The sequence below is a fragment of the Trichomonas vaginalis genome, chromosome III (assembly GCF_026262505.1).
Source record: "Trichomonas vaginalis G3 chromosome III, whole genome shotgun sequence".
Lineage (NCBI taxonomy): Eukaryota > Parabasalia > Trichomonadida > Trichomonadidae > Trichomonas > Trichomonas vaginalis.
This window is the reverse complement of record NC_067205.1, coordinates 24,868,686-24,889,092: the sequence shown is the minus strand read 5'-3', so window position 1 is coordinate 24,889,092 and position 20,407 is coordinate 24,868,686. Positions and strand designations below refer to the sequence as shown.

Below are 20,407 nucleotides of genomic sequence, written 5' to 3'. Positions count from 1 at the left end.
AATTTTTTTCAAAAAAATATTTTTTATCCGATAGAAAAGATGACAGAAAAATTAACTTTTTACATAGCGCCAGACCCTTCTTGCCCACATCTTTTTAAGCCACAATATATAGACATAGAACTAAATAGAGAAAGCGAAATTCTACAAACAGAAGAAACATATAGAGACCTAGATAACGAAAATGGATATGCGCTATTCTGGTTAGATTGTCCTTATGAAATGTATGAAAAAAAGGCTTTATATGAAGAATATAGAAAATATTGTTATGAAAACGATATAAGACCAAGCTCTAGAGAAAAATTCTATGCTGGTATAAAACATCTTTTCAAAGTTCGGAATGGCAAATATAGAAAGAAATAATTTTTCTAATCTAATTTTTTTCAAAAAATATTTTTTTATTTCCTACTAAAGATGTATCGGAAGTTGTCTAAGTTAGAACACTCGGAAATAAAACAACTTCTAACAGAAGCTAACATAGATGTTGCAAAACATTACGCAACAAACAAAAAAGCACTCGCTGACATCCTCAATGACTATAATGGTGCAATAAGTTATGATAGAATTCATGAGTTCATAAATGCAAGAGCATTTCCTTTAAATGACGTTGCTATTGACTTATATCATAGACGTTCAGTACCTCATGAAGTAAGAAGAGAAATGTTTGACATAACAAATGCAAACGTTGGTGAAACAAGAAGAAGAGACGACACACTGAAACAACAGAGAAGAGAGATGTTTAAAAATGCTATAGAACAAGTTCGCAAAGCTAACGATGTCATTCGTTTCATTGACGACAAACCAAAAGAAGGTGAGAGATGGTTAAAGAAAGATGAAGAGAATAGGAAGAGAAATGTGAAGTCAGGCAATAGACTCATTGACTTTAACATCGAAGCTTTAGATGAACCAAACAGAGACTACTTACACAAACATTTCGGTAAGGTTTTCATGAGACTCTTAGAGAAGATTAAAATAAACTCCAACAAGATGGATGGTATGTTATAAACTTGGTGGAAAGTATGAATGTTCTACGTTAAACCTCAATAATATTGGAACATTACTACATCAGCTCTTGAAGGAGAACTTTATATCAGAGATAGAAGCAAATGCTGCAGGTATTGTTGAAATGCACTATGACTTCTTCTTGACAAACATAAAGAATCTTACTGAAATAAAGATGTATGATTTAACAGAATATGAAGGCTTAACGATGTCAGATGTAAAGAAAGGCAAACCAAAAAAGAGACCATATAGAGATGAAAGCACACTGACAAATGACCAGAAAGATTTTGGAAGCTTAAGCAAACAGGAAACAGCACTATAGAAAGCTTTGGAAAGAAATGGTGAAAAGAAGTTTTATAAGAAGAGAAGCGGTCAGTTCTGGAAGTATCTTTGCACATTACCTATAAATCTTGAACGCTACCAAATCTTCAATGAACTGAACAAAAGAACTGCAACACTTATGACAGAAGACAATTGTTTCGTTTATGCTTGCATTCAGGCTGGAGTAAATGAAGAAACTATTGACCACATGAGAGAAGTCATTCGTGTTAGAGACTTTCCTCAAAGTAAAGTACAAGAAATTTCTGACGCAACAGGTATAGCATTTAATGTTACCATTGGTTATTTCAATGACTCAAGACATAATGAAATAAAGAGATACATACCAAAAGAATGTGAAACTGTTCGAACTATTGACTTACTTCTTGTTGAAGACCACTACATGCTAAATGAAAGATTCCAATGACAACATATTTCATTCGAAACTATAAAGAAATTCTCAAAGCTTGTGGTGGAATGAACATTGAGAAACAGATGAAATTTATACAAAGAGAGATAAATATTGTTCGTTATGATAGAACAACACCGTTATGGGATGTTATGAAAACATTGTGGGAGTGCAAATATTTCGAACCTATTTCTTATGGAGAACTTTTCACATATACGACTGACTTATATAAACAGAACCTTGCACCATTTAAAGATTTGACATATGCTCCAAAGTATTGTGTACAACTGAAGAAGAAAGCAGAGTCAAAAGAAGTAAATAAAAATAAGTGTAAGTTCATTCCTGAGCACGTTTTCTTTGCTGACTTTGAGTGTAGCACGATGGCTTTCATAAAGCTTTTAACATCTGTTATGACAGTGAAGATGGTTCAGTGAGTGAAAGCATTTGGGGTCAACTGTGCAACAGAATTTTTGGAACGACTTCCTGACAAGAGTTTAATATATTTCCATAACCTCAGTTATGATATAAACTTCATCTTAAGACACATGACAGAAGTGAAAGGAACTCCCATCATTAAAGGTTCACGAACAATGCAAATAACTGGCTTATATAAAGGAAGGGCAATTATTATAAAAGACTCTTACAGTGTTATAAATAAGAAGCTTAAACTATTTCCTGCTATGTTTAACTTACAAACAGGACCGAAAGAAGTATTTCCATATAACTACTACAGCAGTGTTTGTTAGCAAATGACAACAGAACTGGTGTCATTTCTGAAGCATGTAAGTTTATCCAGGATGCAGATACATTCATGAAAACATAGATTCCATCAAAGGTTGCAGAATAGATGAGAACCACTTCGACTTAGAAAAATATAGCACGTTTTATGCAAACAAGATGTAAGAATTTTAAGAGAAGGTTTTGTAAAGTTCCGCAATGACTTATTGAAAGAGTTTGATTTAAACGTTTATGACTACGTTAGTATTTGTTCTATTGCTAACAAATTGTTTGAGAACAGAGTATACTTCCCGAATGGAAATCTTTATGACCTCTCAAATAAACCAAGAGAATTTATTTCGAGATGCATTCAAGGTGGAAGATGTATGTTGTCAGATAACATGAAACAAAAGAGCGAAAAGAAACTCATTGCTGACTTCGACGCTGTTTCATTATATCCATCAGCTATAGCAAGACTTTATACTTTAGAAGGAATTCCAAAAGTATTGAAGGATGAGATGTAAGCACAGAGTATCTCATGAGACATTTATTCGATGACGACCAAAAGGAACCCATTGGTGAAAAGTTTATGTCTGGCTTCTTTGTTCTCATTAAGATAACAGAGATTGGAATACATAGACACTTTCCTTTAATAGTTTGTGACCCTGAACTAAATCCAGAACTTAACGTTCCAGAAGTTCAAACACTTGCTGTTTAATGTATGTTGACCATATAACATTACAAGACCTCATAAAATATCAAGGTGTCAAATGTGAAGTGTTGCAAGGATACTATTACGATGGAAACAGAGATATTAGAATAAGAGATGAAGTAAAGAAGTTGTTTGAGTTAAGGTTAAAGTATAAGAAAGAAGGAAATCCTTTGCAAGAAAATATAAAGCTCATTCTGAACAGTATTTATGGCAAAACTATTCTATCTCCTATTGAGTCAAAAATAACCATAGTAAATGACAAAGATGCTATAAGATATGCCATCAGAAACTACAACCATATAGTGAAGTTCGAAGGTTTGGATGGTTCAGATAAAACTATTTTCAAGCTAACGAAAAGCATTTGCAGACACTTTAACTTCTGTCCACTTGGTGTTAATATTCTGTCTATGTCGAAGAGAATAATGTGTGAAGTATTCTGTACTGCTGAAGACTGGGACTTCAAATATTTTACCAGGATGGATAGTATGCATATTTTAATGAAGACATCCAAAGCTTGCAGCAGAGTTTAAGAAGAGATACGGTAGAGAACTTATTGGAAAAACCTTGGTCAGTTTCATAGCTGACTTCGCAGAAATAACACCTGGAAAACAAAGTTTAGCATACAAGTCAATATTTTGTGGAAAGAAGACTACATAGACTTACTCACGAATGATTTAAATGAAGTTGCATTTCACTGCAGAATGAAAGGTGAAGCAAGATGTTATTGCTTTAACCGCTAATGAAATGTTTCCTGAAGCTATACAATGCTATTACAATGAAGATAAGAACATTCACATACCTGTTGGAACATATGACAAAGACTCTGAGTTCAGTTTAATGAAACTTTACAAAGCACTTTATGATGGTCAAGAGATTGGATTTGACTTATGTAAGTCTTCTAGTCCTTGCTTTGCTGAAAAGTTTAACTTCTAACGACTAAAACAAGCTTTATTCGTAAGTTGAAGTTCTGAGGTCATTTATTTTTGTCAGCAATGAGGTCATGAATGAGGTCATGATGAGGTCATTTATTTTTGTCAGCAATGAGGTCATTCGTGATAAAAATAAAGCTAGCGTAGATTTTACAATACTGCGATGGTAGAGTTTAAGAGTTGTGCTTCAATGTAGAGACAGTCCTTATGGTCTGGAGGTAAGAACACTGGGCAGTTATGGTCATGAGTGGAGAACATGTCTATCCAAAACTCACGATTGAAGCCAGTTAATTTATAGTATTTAGGGTTAGGAAGTGGTGAAGTTCTTGTATGACCAATGAACTCATTTTCAACTCCCTTACTTAAGTTTGAATATAATATAGCTTGCTTTCTATCCCAAATGCCAGGTGTTACAATCTTTGAAAATTCATTTTTCCTCGGAAGCATTGCATCATAATTGAAAACATTCTTGAAATCATCACTTGGTTCAGAGATTTGAAATCTTATACGTAATGGATTTTCTTTCTCTTTAGCTACTTCATTGAATGGTGAGATAACAAACTGACAGTCATGAGTTCCATCTTCATTTTCATTAAATTCATAATGAAAGTCTATAAGTTGTGGCTGACTACCTTCTTCTTTCAGTTGTGCAAGAAACTCACGTAAAGGCTGTAAAGTTTGTACTTCAATGTTGAACTTTTTCTCGAACATCTCATTAAATGAAATCATACATTGCAACAATGTTGTATCGTCTTTAAAGTATTTGTATATGTGAATGTTTTGGGCGCTTAAAGACTGTTCGTCATTTTCTATCTCGACTTGAAGTATAAAGTCAACCTTTCTGAAAGCACGTGTTATATACATAGATGTTATGCCAATGTACTTCTCTTCATTTATGTTCACAATCCAGTCTGTTGGAAACTTAAACGTTACTCTGTTCCCCTTTATTTTGACGTCAGGGTTTTCACTACTGAACGCAACAGATAAAGGTATTTGTCTATACATTTAATTCGGATAAAAATAAACCATTTACTCTTTCTTTGCTTCAGCTTCTTTAGCTTTTGCTTCAGCTTCTTCTTCTCTAGCTTTCTTCGCCAGCAAACGTGGGTTCTTTTGTCTTCCAGCAGCTAATGCAGCAAGTTGTTTTTCACTAAGTTTTCTCTTTGGTCTCTCTGGCTTTTGTTCTTGTTTTTGTTCCTTCAGTTCGGATAAAATTTGCTCACGAATTTCTTTCTTCAATGCTTCAACATCTATGACCCCTTGGGTCTTGTCCGTAGGGCTTGTCTGAGTCATTTGACTGCAGATAAAAAACAAAATTAAAACTTTAACCGATGTAAAATGAGCTTGTCAAAATCAGAGCGAGAGTCTATTATATTAAATGACGCAAGAGGAATACAACATCCTTTCTATTACGTAAGTCAGAGTAAAGATGGTAAAATATACGTAAGAAAAAGAAAGGTTCCATTAGCGAATGCAGAAAGCGACAACATTAAGGTGTATGGCAAGGGTGAAGTCCACGAAGCCCATATAAAACCTTCTGTTCAAACTGAAAAGTCAATAGAACCAGAAGAAAAGAAGCCAGATGTACTTTCAATAACGAACCAAGAGCTTATTGCAAAGTTCGTGAATTTCATTGAAAAACAAACCGAGTCAAAGAACCCTGACCCGCCAGTGAAAGAAGTTGAGACAAAAGAGAATGTACAGTTCATTGAAAATGTCAAGAAACAACTTCCACCACGAATGCCAAGAAGAAGAGTGAGAATAATGAAGTAAATAGATATTTTTATCCGAAGTAAATACATGCAGAACGAACAGTTAAACGAATTTACTCCAGCAGAGCATATTCATCAGATTCGCTCATATTTCGATATCATAGACAATGCAGTTCAAATTGGTGACACTAATAGAAAATATTCTGACGCAAAGATTCCATCACAACCTGGAACTGCTAAAGATAACACATGGGTAACATTCAATCTCTCACCTCCTGGTGAAAATATGTTGGACCTTTACAATACATTCATTACGTATAAAATGGAAGGTCAATTTATTGTAGATAAAGAAATTGGTTCAGGTTCCAATAAAACAAACCCACCAGGATTTTGGATTGGTTTCGATGACGCTTTCTATGCAGTTGCTGGATATCAAATCCTTGCAAATGGTCGTATCGTATATTCTCAAGACAACGCAAGAGAAGAAGCATATATAACTTCAAACTCACAAACTACCGAACAAATAAAGAAAGTAGATGTTTTCTCAAAGACTCGACATGAAGATGTATGGAGTCATTCGGGAACATGCAGAACAGGACAAATTGTTAGTGGTCCAATTACAGCAGGAAAATCATTTGATTTTAAGCTTCGTTTAAGAATTCCTGTTAGAAGATTCCTTCCATTAGAAGCTATTCGATTTATTCCAGCTTTTGCAGGAAACATTCAGCTTAAAGTAAAGTTCAGTAGCGACGCCTTACAATGCACATCTATATCTGTAAATGATATCATTGCTTTCAATCCAACTCTTAAAGTTGCATTTGCTTCAGATTCAAATCCACCGACAAATAAATTTGTTCCATGGAATGAACCATTCACTATGATAACGAAGGCAGTAGAAGCTAGTGGAACAGTTACTATTACAACTGTAACCCAGCAACTATTTCGAACAAAGATGGATTTTAATGAATGTTTCATTCATCCAAAGTCATTCTCTTTAGACCCTAACATTTATACAGAACTTGTAGAACATTATACAAACGAGGCTTTATGTTTTCCTGTTAAAGTTATGGATTGGATTCCTATGGACGGTTCATTCTCAAAGAATACAGATAGTTCAAGTGCAACATTTACAGCAGCTTATACGCCTATTAATGTTAAAAGTATTTGGGCACTATTTAGAAAGAAAGACAACTATTATGTTAATTTTGAGAACCCTAAGTTTAAATATCTTCAGCTTTCCATGGGAGCTTATGGAAATATGCCTGCAGAACCTGAAAAATCATATGGACCTGTATTTTATGAAATGGTTGCGAACGCTTGCAATACAAACAATGATATGATTGGATTTAATGAAGATGTTATGAGGTCATTGGTGGATGATGGTAGTGTGGAACATAAATGGGATAGCTATGACAACACACATTTCTTATGTGGTTTTCCAACAGAAGTGGACTTTTGCTTCCAGCAAGGTCAAACATCTACTGCTCCAATAACATACAAATTGTCTGTTAAAGGACCTATTGAACTAGCAACTGAAAATGTACCAAAGCCACTTATTGGATTTATGAGGGATTGTTGCTTTGCCATTCAGGTAAGACAGTCAGGCATCCCCATAATAAGATTAGATGACTATAACTTAGCTACGGACGACGGTGAGGAATAAAGGATGAACGTTTATTTTTAAAGCTTATAAATGAGTTCTTCATCAAGCTCTCGTGAACCTTCACCATCTATTAAACAAACTTTACCAAACGATTATGGAGCACCTATTGAATATTTCTTACGAGCTGCACAATGGCAAAGAGCAGTCTCACCAAGGTTAGGTGTTCCACCAGCTCCTGTCAAAAATAGCATTTGGTCAAGTCCTTATATAAAATATGGTCTCCACTAGGTTTGCTAGCTACAGCAGGAGCAGTTATGATGTTGAAAAGAAATAAAGCAAATGTTGTAAATAATACTGAAGTAGCTGAAGTTAAACAAACTCCAACGCCTTCACAAGCAAAACCTTCAATGATCCTGAACCTATGGAAGTACAAACTCCTGTTCAAAAGTCAACTCCTAAACCGACTCCAACATTTAAACCAGAACCTACTCCTCAAATAAATCGTAAAACTCCTGCGTTTCCTTACTGAAAAAATAAAGTTATTTTATTTAATATTAAAATTTTTATTTGATTGAAATGACAAATAAAGTCACTGAAGCAATGAAACAAAAGTTTTTGGTAGAATACATTAAATCAGGAACTATTCCAGAAGGTTTTTACATTCATACTATGAAGGATGGTAGAGTTCAGTTTAGAAAGATAAAGCAACCATTAGATAGAGAAGGAATTTTGAGAAAGATTAAACTTCATGAGGACAACATTGCTGAACTTAAGAAGAAGTTAGAAGAGTTGGAGAAAGGAAGAGAGTTATAAAGCAATGAATTCAACAGGGTGAAAAAACAGGTGAAAAAAGAGGTGAGATCTCACCACTTCACCTAAATTTAAATGGATGTTTTCATACGTGTGAGGGTGGTGATATCATTTATTTTTAAGTTTATTTTTTATTTTACTAAAAATTTTTATTTGGATGTAAATGACAGAACAAAAGCAACTCATTCGAATTCCACAGTATAACAAACATACATTTAAACATTTATTCTTCCTTCCTGAGCATAACATGTTCTTTCAAATACATCCGAGACCAGTTGACTTTTCATTGACTGTGTATAAAGATAGAAATAGTTATATCATTAAACCATACGATGACGAAGGTAAGTTATGTAAATTGTACGTTAAGAAGTTAGAGAAAGTTTATGGCTTCAAGTATGACTACAATAGGGTTAACACTGATGATGAAGATATTGAGGAAAATTTATGAGAACATTAGTGAAGTCGTTAGTGAGAACGATAGTGAGAACGTTTATTTTTACATTAGTGAGTTCGTTAGTGAAGTGAAGTGGTTGGCAGCTTTGTAAATATTTAAGGTTAAGTTAGTTTTTGCGTTCATGTTGTAAAATATACGTTAACGGTTTTGTAAAGTGTCAAATTCACAAGTATTGGGTAAAGTGGAACGCAGTGCCACCATACCCAATACTTGTATACTAACTTTCGTTATACCATTCGGAAACATTTCCGTTCATGGCATCCAAAACTGTTGGCGTTATATTCTGAGCGGCGTACATTTCATATGGGTAAAAATATAGAATAGTTGGATTTATGTGTCATAATAGAACCCACTCGGACCAAGCTTTACTTTCTTCCTGACTGAGTTTTTAACTCTTCTTTTTCCTTCATTGCCACTACTTTCACTAGATGAAGTTACTTCTTCACTACTTTCACTTTGTTCTACTCTTCTCTTCTTCTTTGGTGTCGCTTTTGGTAACTTGCCCTCTGCTTCAAGTTGTTGCATCTTTGCCTCATGTTCACCTAGTATGTTGTAAATTTCCCATGTCCTTTTTGCCTTTGGGCTCTGGTCGCCCATCTCAGGTAACCTATATCCTAGAAAGATTTTGTCATAGTTTGTATTTGAGTCTTCGCTTATTGTTTGCATGACTCTTTCCTGAGTTTCCGGTTCAAGCTCTTCAAACAGAGCTTGTCCATATGGAATAAGCTCGTTTCCAAATATATGTTTTGTAGCCATTCTGGTTTTCTTTCCATGTTACAATAATATCTTTTGTGAATGGGAAAGCTTTTAACCCAATGTTTCAGTCTTGCGTCATTTATTTCTGTAGTTGGTTTTATTTTGTCAAGGAACATGTTTTTCAATACTAACATTTCATTTGGTACTGTCCATTTGAGTTTTCTTAAATATTCATCCATTCTCGTTCATTGTCTGCAAAGTAAGTTTTTATGACATTTTGCAAACTTTCGTTGCAAGGTCATGTACAATAGGTTCTCTTCCTTCTCTCTCCCTAACTTTCTTTCTAAACTCTTCACCAAATATACCATCTTTATGGTTCTGTGTAGTTCTTTGAGATAAATGTTCTAGAACGTCAGGTGTTATATTTCCATCAGCCATGTTCATTTCATACTGGTCCAAAATATCTGCATCTTTCATATCTTTCAATGGCATTAAAGCCGCGCTGAAAATACCAGCTATATCTGGTTCACCATTCACTTCCATTGCGTCTACAACATCTTGGAATTGAGGTTGTAAGTTTATGAACCACCTATCCGGATTAGCTTTATGACCCCATCTCATTGTAGTTCCATAGTCTGCAGAAACAAAAGTAGGTTGTTCCATATTGGTTAGGTCTGAATGAACTTTAAACAATGTTTCATTTCTATATGTTTGTTGAAATTTAACCTTTTATTTTCACCGAGTTCAGCCAAAGATTGAACGTTATATGGTCGTAAGTAAAAAGGATTATTGTATTTGCGTACATTATCTTTCAGTACTTCCATTCTATGCTGAATATTTTCATCTGATGTTGGAGTCTTTTGTATGTCGGCGAACATTTTTCGATATTCTTCTACTCCGTCAGCCGAATTTTTCTTAAACTCTTGGAAAGATTCCATATTCACCTCATACTCTTGTTGAGGGTCAAGATTTTTCGGCTGTTCCAAATCTTCATCTAGTTCTGTGAAGTTAGTTTCCAAAGGAGGGACTTGTTCGTTTCCTTCAGGCTCTTCTAGCTGTGTTGCTGAACTATTTCTTCCATGTCTGGTTGTATCTGAACTTCTTCCTGTTGAGTTTCTTTGTACCTCATCTGCTGGCATTTCATATATTCCGAGACCGTTTTTAACAAGTTCCCTATCTAAGTCATTCGGATCATAAACCTTTCTTCTTTCGTTCCGTCTCTATTTTTTACGCGTTTCATGAAGAGAGTTGAATTATCATTTAGCTCTGACACCAAATATCTCGGAGTAAATTCATCCATGTCATTTGGATGATATGCTATTAAATCATATCCCTTAGCAAGCTTGTATTTCCAGGTTGAGATTATATCCCATTTGATGCTGAACCATAAAGCTAAATAGGTTCGGGTCAGTATTTCCTTCCTTGAACTTTCTAATAGCTTCTTTATATCTGTCACTAAAGTCAAGAGTATCTGGTAACCATAATCTTCCTTAAGCATTTTAAGAATTCTTGGTTTCCTTTTTCTCTACTTCTTTTTATGTCCTTGCTCTGTTTGTGGTTGTTGTTGTGCAGGTTTTGAACTGTTGGTTGCTGTGCTGGTTGTGGAAGTGGTTGTTGTGCTGGTTTTGGTTGTGGTGCAGGTGCTGGATTTTGAACTGTTGGTTGCTGTGCAGGGTTTTGAACTGTTGGTTGCTGTGCTGGATTTGAACTGTTGGTTTTGGTTGTTGTGGTGGTGCTGGATTTTGAACTGTTGGTTGTTGTGTTGGTTTGGTGCATGCCTGTGTCTGTGTCCATGTGACGATGTAAATGTTTTAGGTAGTCCTGGTGCAGGTGCTTCTCTTGGAGGGTTTGGTGGTATATAAGTTCCACCAGCTGGCACATATGTTCCATCTGCAGCATAATGTCCTACCTGACTTTTCGTTTTTAAGAAAGCATTTACTAGGTCTGTTTTGGTCTGTTGTAACTCTTTTTCTTGACTTTCCACAACAGTTGCTCTAACGGCGTCATAGGCACTTTGAACTGCCTGTCTCGTTGCTGCATCTGTTATTTCGTCATATTTGTGCTACTTCTCTTAACTCTTTGTCGAAACCTTCAGACTTCAGTTTCTTTCCAGATGAGAAGTCGTTCACTAGTTTCACCTTACTATGAAGAGCTTCGAAGGCATTCTTAAAGTCAGCATTCATTAAAGCTTCATTTGAACTGTCTTCATCCGCTTGTATTTTTTGTCCTTATTGACCCTATAAGTTGGGCTGCTTTAGCGTTGGCTTGGGCATCTAACCAGTCATTATTAGCTTTTATATATTCTGCGCTTTTCATTGCCTTTTGCATGGCTGCATCGTTATTTTTACTTTCTTGTGCTAAGTTTTCATAATGTACGGTTTGGTTTTGCAACTGTAAAAGTTTTTCTGCCTTTACATTTGCTTCAACTTCTTTTTTATACTCATCGCTATCCATATATGTCTTCAGGGCTTTTTGTTTTATTTCTTCATCTTTCAGTACTTTATATTGAGTAGTATGGTTTTTTCAAATTTATAACATCTTGTTCCATTTTTGCTACTTCTGCTGCTTTTTCTGACACTTTTTCGCATATTCCTCTGTACTTAGTTCTTTCAGTTGTTCTTCTTTCTTCTTTTTCTCTACGTTAACTCATTGAGTTTCTTTGTGTGTCTGTCATATTCTAGTTTCTTTCGTTTTCACTTATTTGTTTCTGTATGTCTATGTTTGACTTTTGACATCTGATATTTGATTTTTGAGTGAACTCAAATTCATTTGACTTTGAGGGTTATAAGCTGTTCCGTCTGCAGCTCCACCATAGCCTGCCATTTTCGCTAAAAGTGCCGCTCTTAAACCTCCACTCTGTGCACCAATAACTCGGTTTAAAAGCATAGGGTTGCTTGACATTTGTTGCAACATAGTGGGGTCATTCATCATTTGTTGTTGCAACTGTTGTGTGGTGTCAGTTTTACTATTGGATGTTTCAATGCTCCCTTCCTCTTACGTATATTCTTACGTAGCTTACGTGGCATTTTAAGTGAAGTAAAAAGCGGTTTTTGACAGATGTTTATATGACACTTTTTGTTCAGCACAAAAAACTACTCAGTCAAAGTGTTGTCAGTTTTGTAAAATAACCGTCCTATCTCATTCTATAAGGGGGAAAAAGGCTTCTCAAAGTATACTTCCTTGGAACGCCTGTAACTTTTCCTGTAGCGACGATAGACCCTTGCTTGTCCGGACAAAGTTATACTATTTTGAGTGCTCTACAAAAAAAGTCAACGGCTGGCTCGTCCTCAGAAATTTTTTATGGCTAGAGGGCGCAACGCGCCTGGAAGCCCTCCGAATAAAAACTTCATTTATACTAAACATCTTCGGGGCTAGAGGGCGCAACGCGCCTGGAAGCCCTCCGAATAAAAACTTCATTTATACTAAACATCTTCAGGGCTAGAGGGCGCAACGCGCCTGGAAGCCCCACTACCTTTTTTTTCATATTTTGAACATTTTTTATTTTTGTTTAAAACTTAAAATTTTGCGAATTTAATATAATTTATAAAATATAATACGTATAAGGTCAGGTAAGTGGGGCCTCCAGGCACTTCGTGCCCTCTAGCCCTGAAGATGTTTAGTATAACTTTGTCCGGACAAGTAAGGGTCTATCGTCGCTACAGGAAAAGTTACAGGCGTTCCAAGGAAGTATACTTTGAGAAGCCTTCTTCTGGGTCGAAAACATTATATAATGTTTCGCTTTTCACAAATTATATATGTTTTCATGTTTTGTCACTTTTCTGTCACTTTTCAGGAAAAAAACATTTTTATTATATATATAATGAATTTTACAAAACCACCGTTACCCTTCTTTGGAAATAAGAGTAGATGTAAAGATATTCTATTGAGAGAACTTAAGAACTACCGAATGGTCTAACATTTGTAGATTTGTAACGGTGGTTTTGTAAAATTCATTTATATATAATAAAAAAATGTTTTTTCCTGAAAAGTGACAGAAAAGTGACAAAACATGAAACATATATAATTTGTGAAAAGCGAAACATTATATAATGTTTTTCGACCCAGAAGAAGGCTTCTCAAAGTATACTTCCTTGGAACGCCTGTAACTTTTCCTGTAGCGACGATAGACCCTTACTTGTCCGGACAAAGTTATACTAAACATCTTCAGGGCTAGAGGGCACGAAGTGCCTGGAGGCCCCACTTACCTGACCAAGTAGACTGGACTTTGAGAAGCCTTTTCTGTCACTTTTCAGGAAAAAACATTTTTATTATTATATATAAATGAATTTTACAAAACCACCGTTACCGTTCTTTGGAAATAAGAGTAGATGTAAAGATATTCTATTGAGAGAACTTAAGAAACTACCGAATGGTCTAACATTTGTAGATTTGTTCGGTGGAAGTTTCTATATATCCCATTTGTGCCATACAATATTCCCAGACTCAAAGATTATATGCAATGACTTCGACAACTATATGGACCGTCTCAAACATATACCAGACACAAACAATATATTGAAAGAGTTAAAAGAAAAGATACCTATAGGTAAGATGGAACGTATACCATTAGATAAGAAAAATATTGTGAGAGAGGTTTTGAAAAAAGCAGAATATATAGACTGGGATAGTATATACTCTGCTAGACTATTTATATAGTGGTGCTATAAGAGTTCATGACATTGAAACACTTATGTCAAACGTTTTATATCTCTACTATACAAATGTTTTCAAAGAGAGACATAGAAAAATATATTGAGGGTATAGAGTTTGTGAGATGTCATTGACAGAGTTGTATGAAAAATATAAAGACAAGGAAAATGTTTTCTTTATAGTGGACCCGTTTCTATAACACATGGGATTTTTCAATACCAAGTAGACTGGACTTTGAGAGACTCTTTAGAAACTTTAGACGTTTACATAACCATCCATGCTTTTACTTTACATCCGATAAAAGTGGTTTGGAAAACCGTTATGAGATGGTTAGAGGACAGACATGACTATGAGTTTAGATATGACAAGATAGAGTATGAGAGAGGTCCCATAAACTGGAGAAAGTGTCATAACAAAGAAATTTTACTAGTAAGTAATGTGGTTTTGAAATAGGACTACTTGTTTTAGGTTTTTTCCATTGTGTCATTTATTTATTTGACGTGGCAGAAAGGTACAGAGAATATGAAGATGAACCAATGCCTGCAAATGTCCAGTATATGTACTCGTAAGAGATATTTTTATCTAATATTAAATGGACGCACAGAACTTAGCGAATGCACAGCAACCTGGACAACCAAACCCAGGAATATTCCAAATGAAGTTAGAATACAAACTGCAATGGCAAACTATGGTCAAGTGCCAACAGATGTACAAATGCAAACTGCCATGTCAAATGACGCTGCGTTAGGTTTGCCACCATGGTATGCAAATATGAGATGGAAAGAGTTTTATACAAACCCTGAAGTGGATATAAACAACTTTATGCAGATGACGCGAACACAGGAGTTGACCCAGAATATGTTTTCTACAGAGGAGAAACAGAATGTATGAGCTCCAGTTAAAGAATGCTATGGAACTCAACAGGAAACGTAAGAGACTAGGTGGACATTAGATTTTTACATATAGTAAAATGGGTTTCTTCAGTAGTATTGGAAACTTCTTCAGAAGAGTTGGAAGAGGTATATGGAATGGAATAAAAACCGTAGGAAGAGGAATTTGGAACGGAGTCAAAAATATTGGTAAAAGAGTAGGTCAGTTTGTTGGTAATTATACCTAAAGACCCTGAACCAGAAGAACAAGCTCCTGTTATACAACAGCCTGAACCTGCACCACAGTCTAGTTGGCAACCAAATCCAACACCTCAACCGTATTAAAAAATTATATTTTTACCGTTCGATAGTAGTTGTATATGAAACTAAGTTCTAAGTAAAACGCATGGTATAATGGAACTATTCTCTTTCTTCCATCTGTTGTAAACCATACTTGAAAGTCTGAAATACTTCCACTTGGTGGTTCATATAGCTTTGTAGGTTTTTCGTAAAAGTCATTTGCCAAGCATAAAAAAGAGTTTTGTGCACCAGAAAATGAAAGCATGAACTATAATAGCATCTGAGTCGAAAACATTTTCATATGTTCCATTAGGGTTTTCGACTTCATAAAAGTCGCGGGTGTACTGGATATTCTGCAGGCTGATTTAACATCCTCATAAATCTATACCATGCCAAGTTGTTATATTTTGTAGAAATATAAACGTTTTCTCCAAGGTCTTCTATTCTATTGATTTTAACAGTTGCATTTTTCCTGTCATATATAATATCGAGATGGTACTCTCCCTCGTCAATGTTTTACTGGTTTGCATATTCGATATAGATGTCGTTTTATTTTTCTTGAAAAGCTTGAAGAGTTGTTTCTAAGTTTACAAGCAAATTCACTTGTAAAAGTTTTCCCTGTTCAAATTTCTCATACGTACGTTTTTCTTTGTTATAGTATCGAACTTCAAAACCGACTGTAAATGGGAAACCATGTATGGCTTCTGAAATGAACTTCATTCTACGAAAGCCAATAGCTTTTGTGACAGATGGGTCTCTTAACCATCTTAACGGGTAGTCAAAACGATAGCCTTCATGCTTTACGGTCTCTGTCTCAAACTTTTGACCGACATTCGTAAAAAGTTCATCTAATGGTTTAGTTGTAGCAACTCTTGAATTTTCTTTTTCTATTGAAAGCATATTTTATCTAGAATAAAAATGTCAAATGAAACAGCGTCTATGAGAGAAATACAACACAACCGACAACTCATTATACAAGCTCTAAATAAGAACACAACAAACTTTTCAAACTATTCTAAGATATCTGAGTCATTGAAAGAAGGAAACTTAAAACTGACATTAAACCCAATGACAGATGAGTTTCTGTTTCAAGACAATAAGAACCATACTGTTTGTATAAATCCAACAAAAGGAACTTTAAACGAGAAACCTATAAATGAACTTCTTTTGAAAGCAGATGTTGACAACAAAGCAGACAAAACATATGTAGACGATGCAATAGCAAAAGAAGAAGAAAGAGCTAAACAAGCTTATGCAACAAAAGAACATACTCATCCTGAACTAGCAGACAAAACATATGTTGACAATAAAATGTCAAGTGAAGTGACAAGAGCTGAAAACGAATATTCTAAAAAGACTCATACACATACCATTGCAAATATTACAAACTTACAAGAAACCTTAAACAGTAAAAGTGCCGTTGGACATACACATTCTATATCTGATATTACAAACTTACAAGAAACCTTAAACAGGAAAAGTGACGTTGGACATACACATACAAGTTTTACAACTGTTGCTATAGAAAGTATTGAAGGAACGGTTGAAGAACCTGATGGGGATGTATTATATTGTAAACCTCCTAACTTTCCACAAGGTTTAACATCGGATGACGACATAACGACGATGAAAAACATTAGATGTAAAGATGTTTATGTCATGAAGGATGAACATAATATTAAATTCACTGCTCAAGATTTATATGACAAGAAAGCAGACAAGAACCATACACATACAAGTTTTACAACTTTTACAGCAGATGATATTACACTAAACACAACCTTGCCAAGTAAAGCTCCAACAATACCACCGGCAACAAGTCTTGTAGATACTTTGATATCTAATGACAATAGTATTATACATCTAAGACAGGAACTCAATGTGCTTAAACAAATTTTGCCGAATCTTATTTACCCGGTTGGCTCTATTTATACGTCAATGAACTCTACCAGACCAGAAGTAGTACTTGGTTTTGGAACTTGGACTCAAATAGTCGACAGGTTTTTGTATTGTGCAAACTCTTCAAAGGAAACAGGTGGAAGTAAAACGATTTCAGGTGAAACTTACCTGCACACAGTCACTACATAGATTTAAGTACATCTCAAGCAGGTTGGCATAAGCATAATTTTGGGATTGGTCAGCAATGAAAAAAGGTAAAGGATATGATGTTAAAGACGAAGTTCAGTTTGCTATAAATTGTTTCTGGGGTAACACTCAGGGAGATGGAAACCATACACATCGCGTTTCAGGGTATACGCAAACAACGGGACAAAGTAAAGACTACATGCCACCTTACATGACAGTTTACGCATGGTATAGAATTGCTTAGTCGTCATTTTCAACTTCTTTAGCATATTCGTCAGGAGTTGTCTTATATTTGTTAGGAACTGTCTTTGAAAGTATACCACCTTGAACTTTGACAAGTTTGAAACGAGGTCTGACAATAGTAGTTTTATCTTCTGCTTGCAGTCTGTACATTTTGCCATGTTTGCCTAAAACTTCATAATATTCTCTTGTATACTTTCTTCTATTTTTACGAACACGAATGTGAGTACCTGTCGGGTTCCCATTGTTGTCATAGTCAATAGTATTTTCATATGGGTCGCGTTTAGGTATTTCTATTTTTACTTTGTCACCTTTCTGAAGTTTGAAGCCCGGCATTCTTTCTTGTTTGTCTCTTTTGACTAAATTATTAAATATATAGTCTTTCTCTAAGTCAGGGTTGTTTTTCATTTCTTCGGGGGAGTGGTTTCCCAAACCTTTTTGTTTACGGCTATTGTAAATATTTAAAACTTGTCTCATCTTTGCCATGGAGAAGTGTCTATATTTGTCGTCATATGACATTTCATTTGCTTCACCACCTTGTGGTTGGTTTAAGTCTCTTAACATTTTTATACAACCGTCAATGACACCAAGAGCAGAATGGTTTTGGTCGACAATGAAATATTGGTTTACATTTTTTGAACGCAGATAGTTTTTAATATCGTCTGATTTGAAAGAACTTTCACAGTCAGATGTTAGTTTTGTTGGATGGTATTTGTCAACAATATTGTCAAAGCTGTAATATCTAAAATATTTTTGGACTGTAATGGTATGGCTTCACAGTATCTTGTGTTTTGACCGACAAATATTAGCCAGTATGGTGGTCCATCTTCTCTATACCTCGGAATGTTTTCCAAGATATCCATAAACCAAGCATTTGGTGTTGAACTAAAGATTTTTACCATGAGTGCTTTCTTTGTCGCTTTAGAAACATAGGGGTCCTTGTTTGGATTCGTCATTTTTTAACCCATAAGAAATGGGTTTATTTGGCGCGTTAGCAGGAGTTGCATCCAGATTTTTACCCGCAGTGGGAACAATAGCCAGAGGTGTATTTGGAGTTGGAAGGAAGATTTTGAGTACATTAGGTATACTTAAAGAGAAAGCACAACCTATTATACAAACTGTACAGAAAGGTTGGGATGTAGCACGAGATGCAACAAATCTTATTCCAAATCCTGAAACAAGAGGAAAAGTTCAAGGATGGATGGACAATGTAGGAAGACAAGCAGGAAACTATTATAACAAAGCAAATGACTACTATAACCAAGCAGGACACTATATGGACCAAGGTGAAAGATTCTTTAACAGAGGATATAACCATGCACAACAGTGGGTAAACAATAACCAACCTCAACCGCCTCAAACGTGGGGAATGTAAAGTTTTTTACTGAGATGAAATGAACAATACAGCATTGAGACAAATGGGTTCAAGATGGATTTGTCGGCTTCCAGCAGTTACACAACGTGTTTGTCAAGTTCTTCCTATACCTCAGGAAGTTTTAGACCGACTTAAAAAACAACAACAACCAGTTGAAAACAAACCAAACTAAAATTTTTTACTGAGATGAAATGACCGAAGAAGTTGAAACGGTAGATTTGACACCACAAACAAAAAGTTCAGAACCATTGTCAAAACCTGTCAAAGAACTTACAGATGAAGAGAAAAATTCAATAATAGAAAGTGCCAGGTCTGGAAATACAAACCCTAACTATAAAGTCACTTTTCATAAAAATGGAACGGCTAGTATCTCAAAAAAGAAACAGACTCTCACAAATAAAATATTGAAGTCTGAAGGAGCTTTCGAGACAACAGATGGAAAAGTTTACTTCACTGACCAACAGTTCATTATAGAACATCTCATTGACTTAGAGTCGAAATATTCTAAACTTTACAACAAACACAAAAAGTTGAAAGGAAAACAAAAACAAATGGCATATGATATTTATGAAGATGTTGACGACACAACTGTTCCTGCAAGTGAGGTAAAGTCAAAGGAACTGAAAAGTGACGAAAAACAGATAGAAGAAGAAAAACCAAAAACTGAAGATAAACCAAAACCAAAGTTTAGTTTCCAAACTAAACCAAGTCAACCTTCATTGGCTGGTATGGGTTGGCGTCAAAGACTTATGGCAGCAGGCGGTTATGTAAAGTAAAGAAAAAATATTTTTTTATTTTTTAAAAATGCCCCCATATAGAATGGATAGAAAATCTGCTAGAATAAAAGCAGAGTTGCAAAGATATGGTTGGAGAGTTTCGAAGAAGTTTAAATATAGGAAGGGAAGACCCATAAAAGTCTATGACAAATTGTCTGGTCTTCGCTACGAAATGGATTTGGAAACAGCACGTGCAAATTATCCAAACAGACTAGAGAGGTTAGAAGAAGAACGTCTTATGGACATGCCTTTCGATGTTAGTGAACCTCAAGTTGAAGGACACGACGGCTTTGCCAGATTCTACTGGAAACATGACGAACAATTGCATCCTTTGAGAAGGAAAAAAGGAAAAGGTGAAGACACACATGCTCCCATGGAAAGAACAAGATATGCATATGAAAAGTACCGTGAAGTTAGAAGTCAAATTACATCTGGTCGAACCTTTACAGTAAACTTTGACGAAGGAAAGAACAAAGAAGGCTTCATGGGTGTACTTGCTGCCATACAAGACGGAAATAAGAAAGGACACAATCTCAGATTAACCATAACAGATTTGGATGGTCACATTTACTATGCACATGGCAATGAACAAACAGCCGCAAAACTTCTTGACGCTTTCAAGACTACAAAGAGAGAACAAATGGTTGACTCCGACTCAGACATTTTGAATGCAATTGAAGGAATTGCAAGTGTCAAGTTCGAATGGTACCAACCTAACCCTCAAGCAGTCAGACAACATGTTTGTTAGATGAG

The 20,407-nt window shown here is 35.3% G+C and overlaps 8 protein-coding genes and 4 pseudogenes across 12 annotated transcripts, besides 2 other annotated features; 6 read left to right on the top strand and 6 right to left on the bottom strand.

Moving 5' to 3' along the window:
• Positions 1–8,886: part of a mobile genetic element that runs on past the window's edge.
• On the top strand, positions 2,407–3,579 carry TVAGG3_0759390 (annotated as a pseudogene). The gene has a single exon. A coding segment is annotated over exon 1 (1,173 nt).
• TVAGG3_0759380 (uncharacterized protein) lies at positions 5,423–5,857 on the top strand (the record flags this gene model as incomplete). The annotated part of the gene is made up of 1 exon (XM_051245544.1): positions 5,423–5,857. The coding sequence occupies one exon, from the start codon at positions 5,423–5,425 to the stop codon at positions 5,855–5,857; it is 435 nt and encodes a 144-aa protein (XP_051092131.1).
• A 107-nt stretch (positions 8,887–8,993) lies between the features above and the next one.
• Positions 8,994–9,419, bottom strand: TVAGG3_0759360 (protein of unknown function, DUF4106 family; the record flags this gene model as incomplete). Its single annotated transcript, XM_051245543.1, has 1 exon — positions 8,994–9,419. The coding sequence occupies one exon, from the start codon at positions 9,417–9,419 to the stop codon at positions 8,994–8,996; it is 426 nt and encodes a 141-aa protein (XP_051092130.1).
• A 207-nt stretch (positions 9,420–9,626) lies between these two features.
• TVAGG3_0759350 (protein of unknown function, DUF4106 family) lies at positions 9,627–9,902 on the bottom strand (the record flags this gene model as incomplete). The annotated part of the gene is made up of 1 exon (XM_051245542.1): positions 9,627–9,902. The coding sequence occupies one exon, from the start codon at positions 9,900–9,902 to the stop codon at positions 9,627–9,629; it is 276 nt and encodes a 91-aa protein (XP_051092129.1).
• A 408-nt stretch (positions 9,903–10,310) lies between these two features.
• TVAGG3_0759340 lies at positions 10,311–11,687 on the bottom strand (annotated as a pseudogene). Its single transcript has one exon. A coding segment is annotated over exon 1 (1,377 nt).
• Positions 11,688–12,036: 349 nt separating this feature from the next.
• On the bottom strand, positions 12,037–12,385 carry TVAGG3_0759330 (annotated as a pseudogene). Its single transcript has one exon. A coding segment is annotated over exon 1 (349 nt).
• Positions 12,386–15,786: 3,401 nt separating this feature from the next.
• Positions 15,787–16,078, bottom strand: TVAGG3_0759320 (uncharacterized protein; the record flags this gene model as incomplete). Its single annotated transcript, XM_001299985.2, has 1 exon — positions 15,787–16,078. A coding segment is annotated over one exon (292 nt), but the record flags the coding sequence as incomplete, so codon positions are not given.
• Positions 16,079–16,567: 489 nt separating this feature from the next.
• Positions 16,568–20,407: part of a mobile genetic element that runs on past the window's edge.
• Positions 16,838–17,507, top strand: TVAGG3_0759310 (annotated as a pseudogene). The gene has a single exon. A coding segment is annotated over exon 1 (670 nt).
• Positions 17,522–18,067, bottom strand: TVAGG3_0759300 (uncharacterized protein; the record flags this gene model as incomplete). The annotated part of the gene is made up of 1 exon (XM_051245541.1): positions 17,522–18,067. A coding segment is annotated over one exon (546 nt), but the record flags the coding sequence as incomplete, so codon positions are not given.
• TVAGG3_0759290 (uncharacterized protein) lies at positions 18,477–18,878 on the top strand (the record flags this gene model as incomplete). The annotated part of the gene is made up of 1 exon (XM_051245540.1): positions 18,477–18,878. One exon carries the CDS (start codon positions 18,477–18,479, stop codon positions 18,876–18,878), a length of 402 nt encoding a protein of 133 aa, XP_051092127.1.
• Positions 19,070–19,654, top strand: TVAGG3_0759280 (phage tail repeat-like family; the record flags this gene model as incomplete). The annotated part of the gene is made up of 1 exon (XM_051245539.1): positions 19,070–19,654. One exon carries the CDS (start codon positions 19,070–19,072, stop codon positions 19,652–19,654), a length of 585 nt encoding a protein of 194 aa, XP_051092126.1.
• On the top strand, positions 20,028–20,402 carry TVAGG3_0759270 (uncharacterized protein; the record flags this gene model as incomplete). The annotated part of the gene is made up of 1 exon (XM_051245538.1): positions 20,028–20,402. The coding sequence occupies one exon, from the start codon at positions 20,028–20,030 to the stop codon at positions 20,400–20,402; it is 375 nt and encodes a 124-aa protein (XP_051092125.1).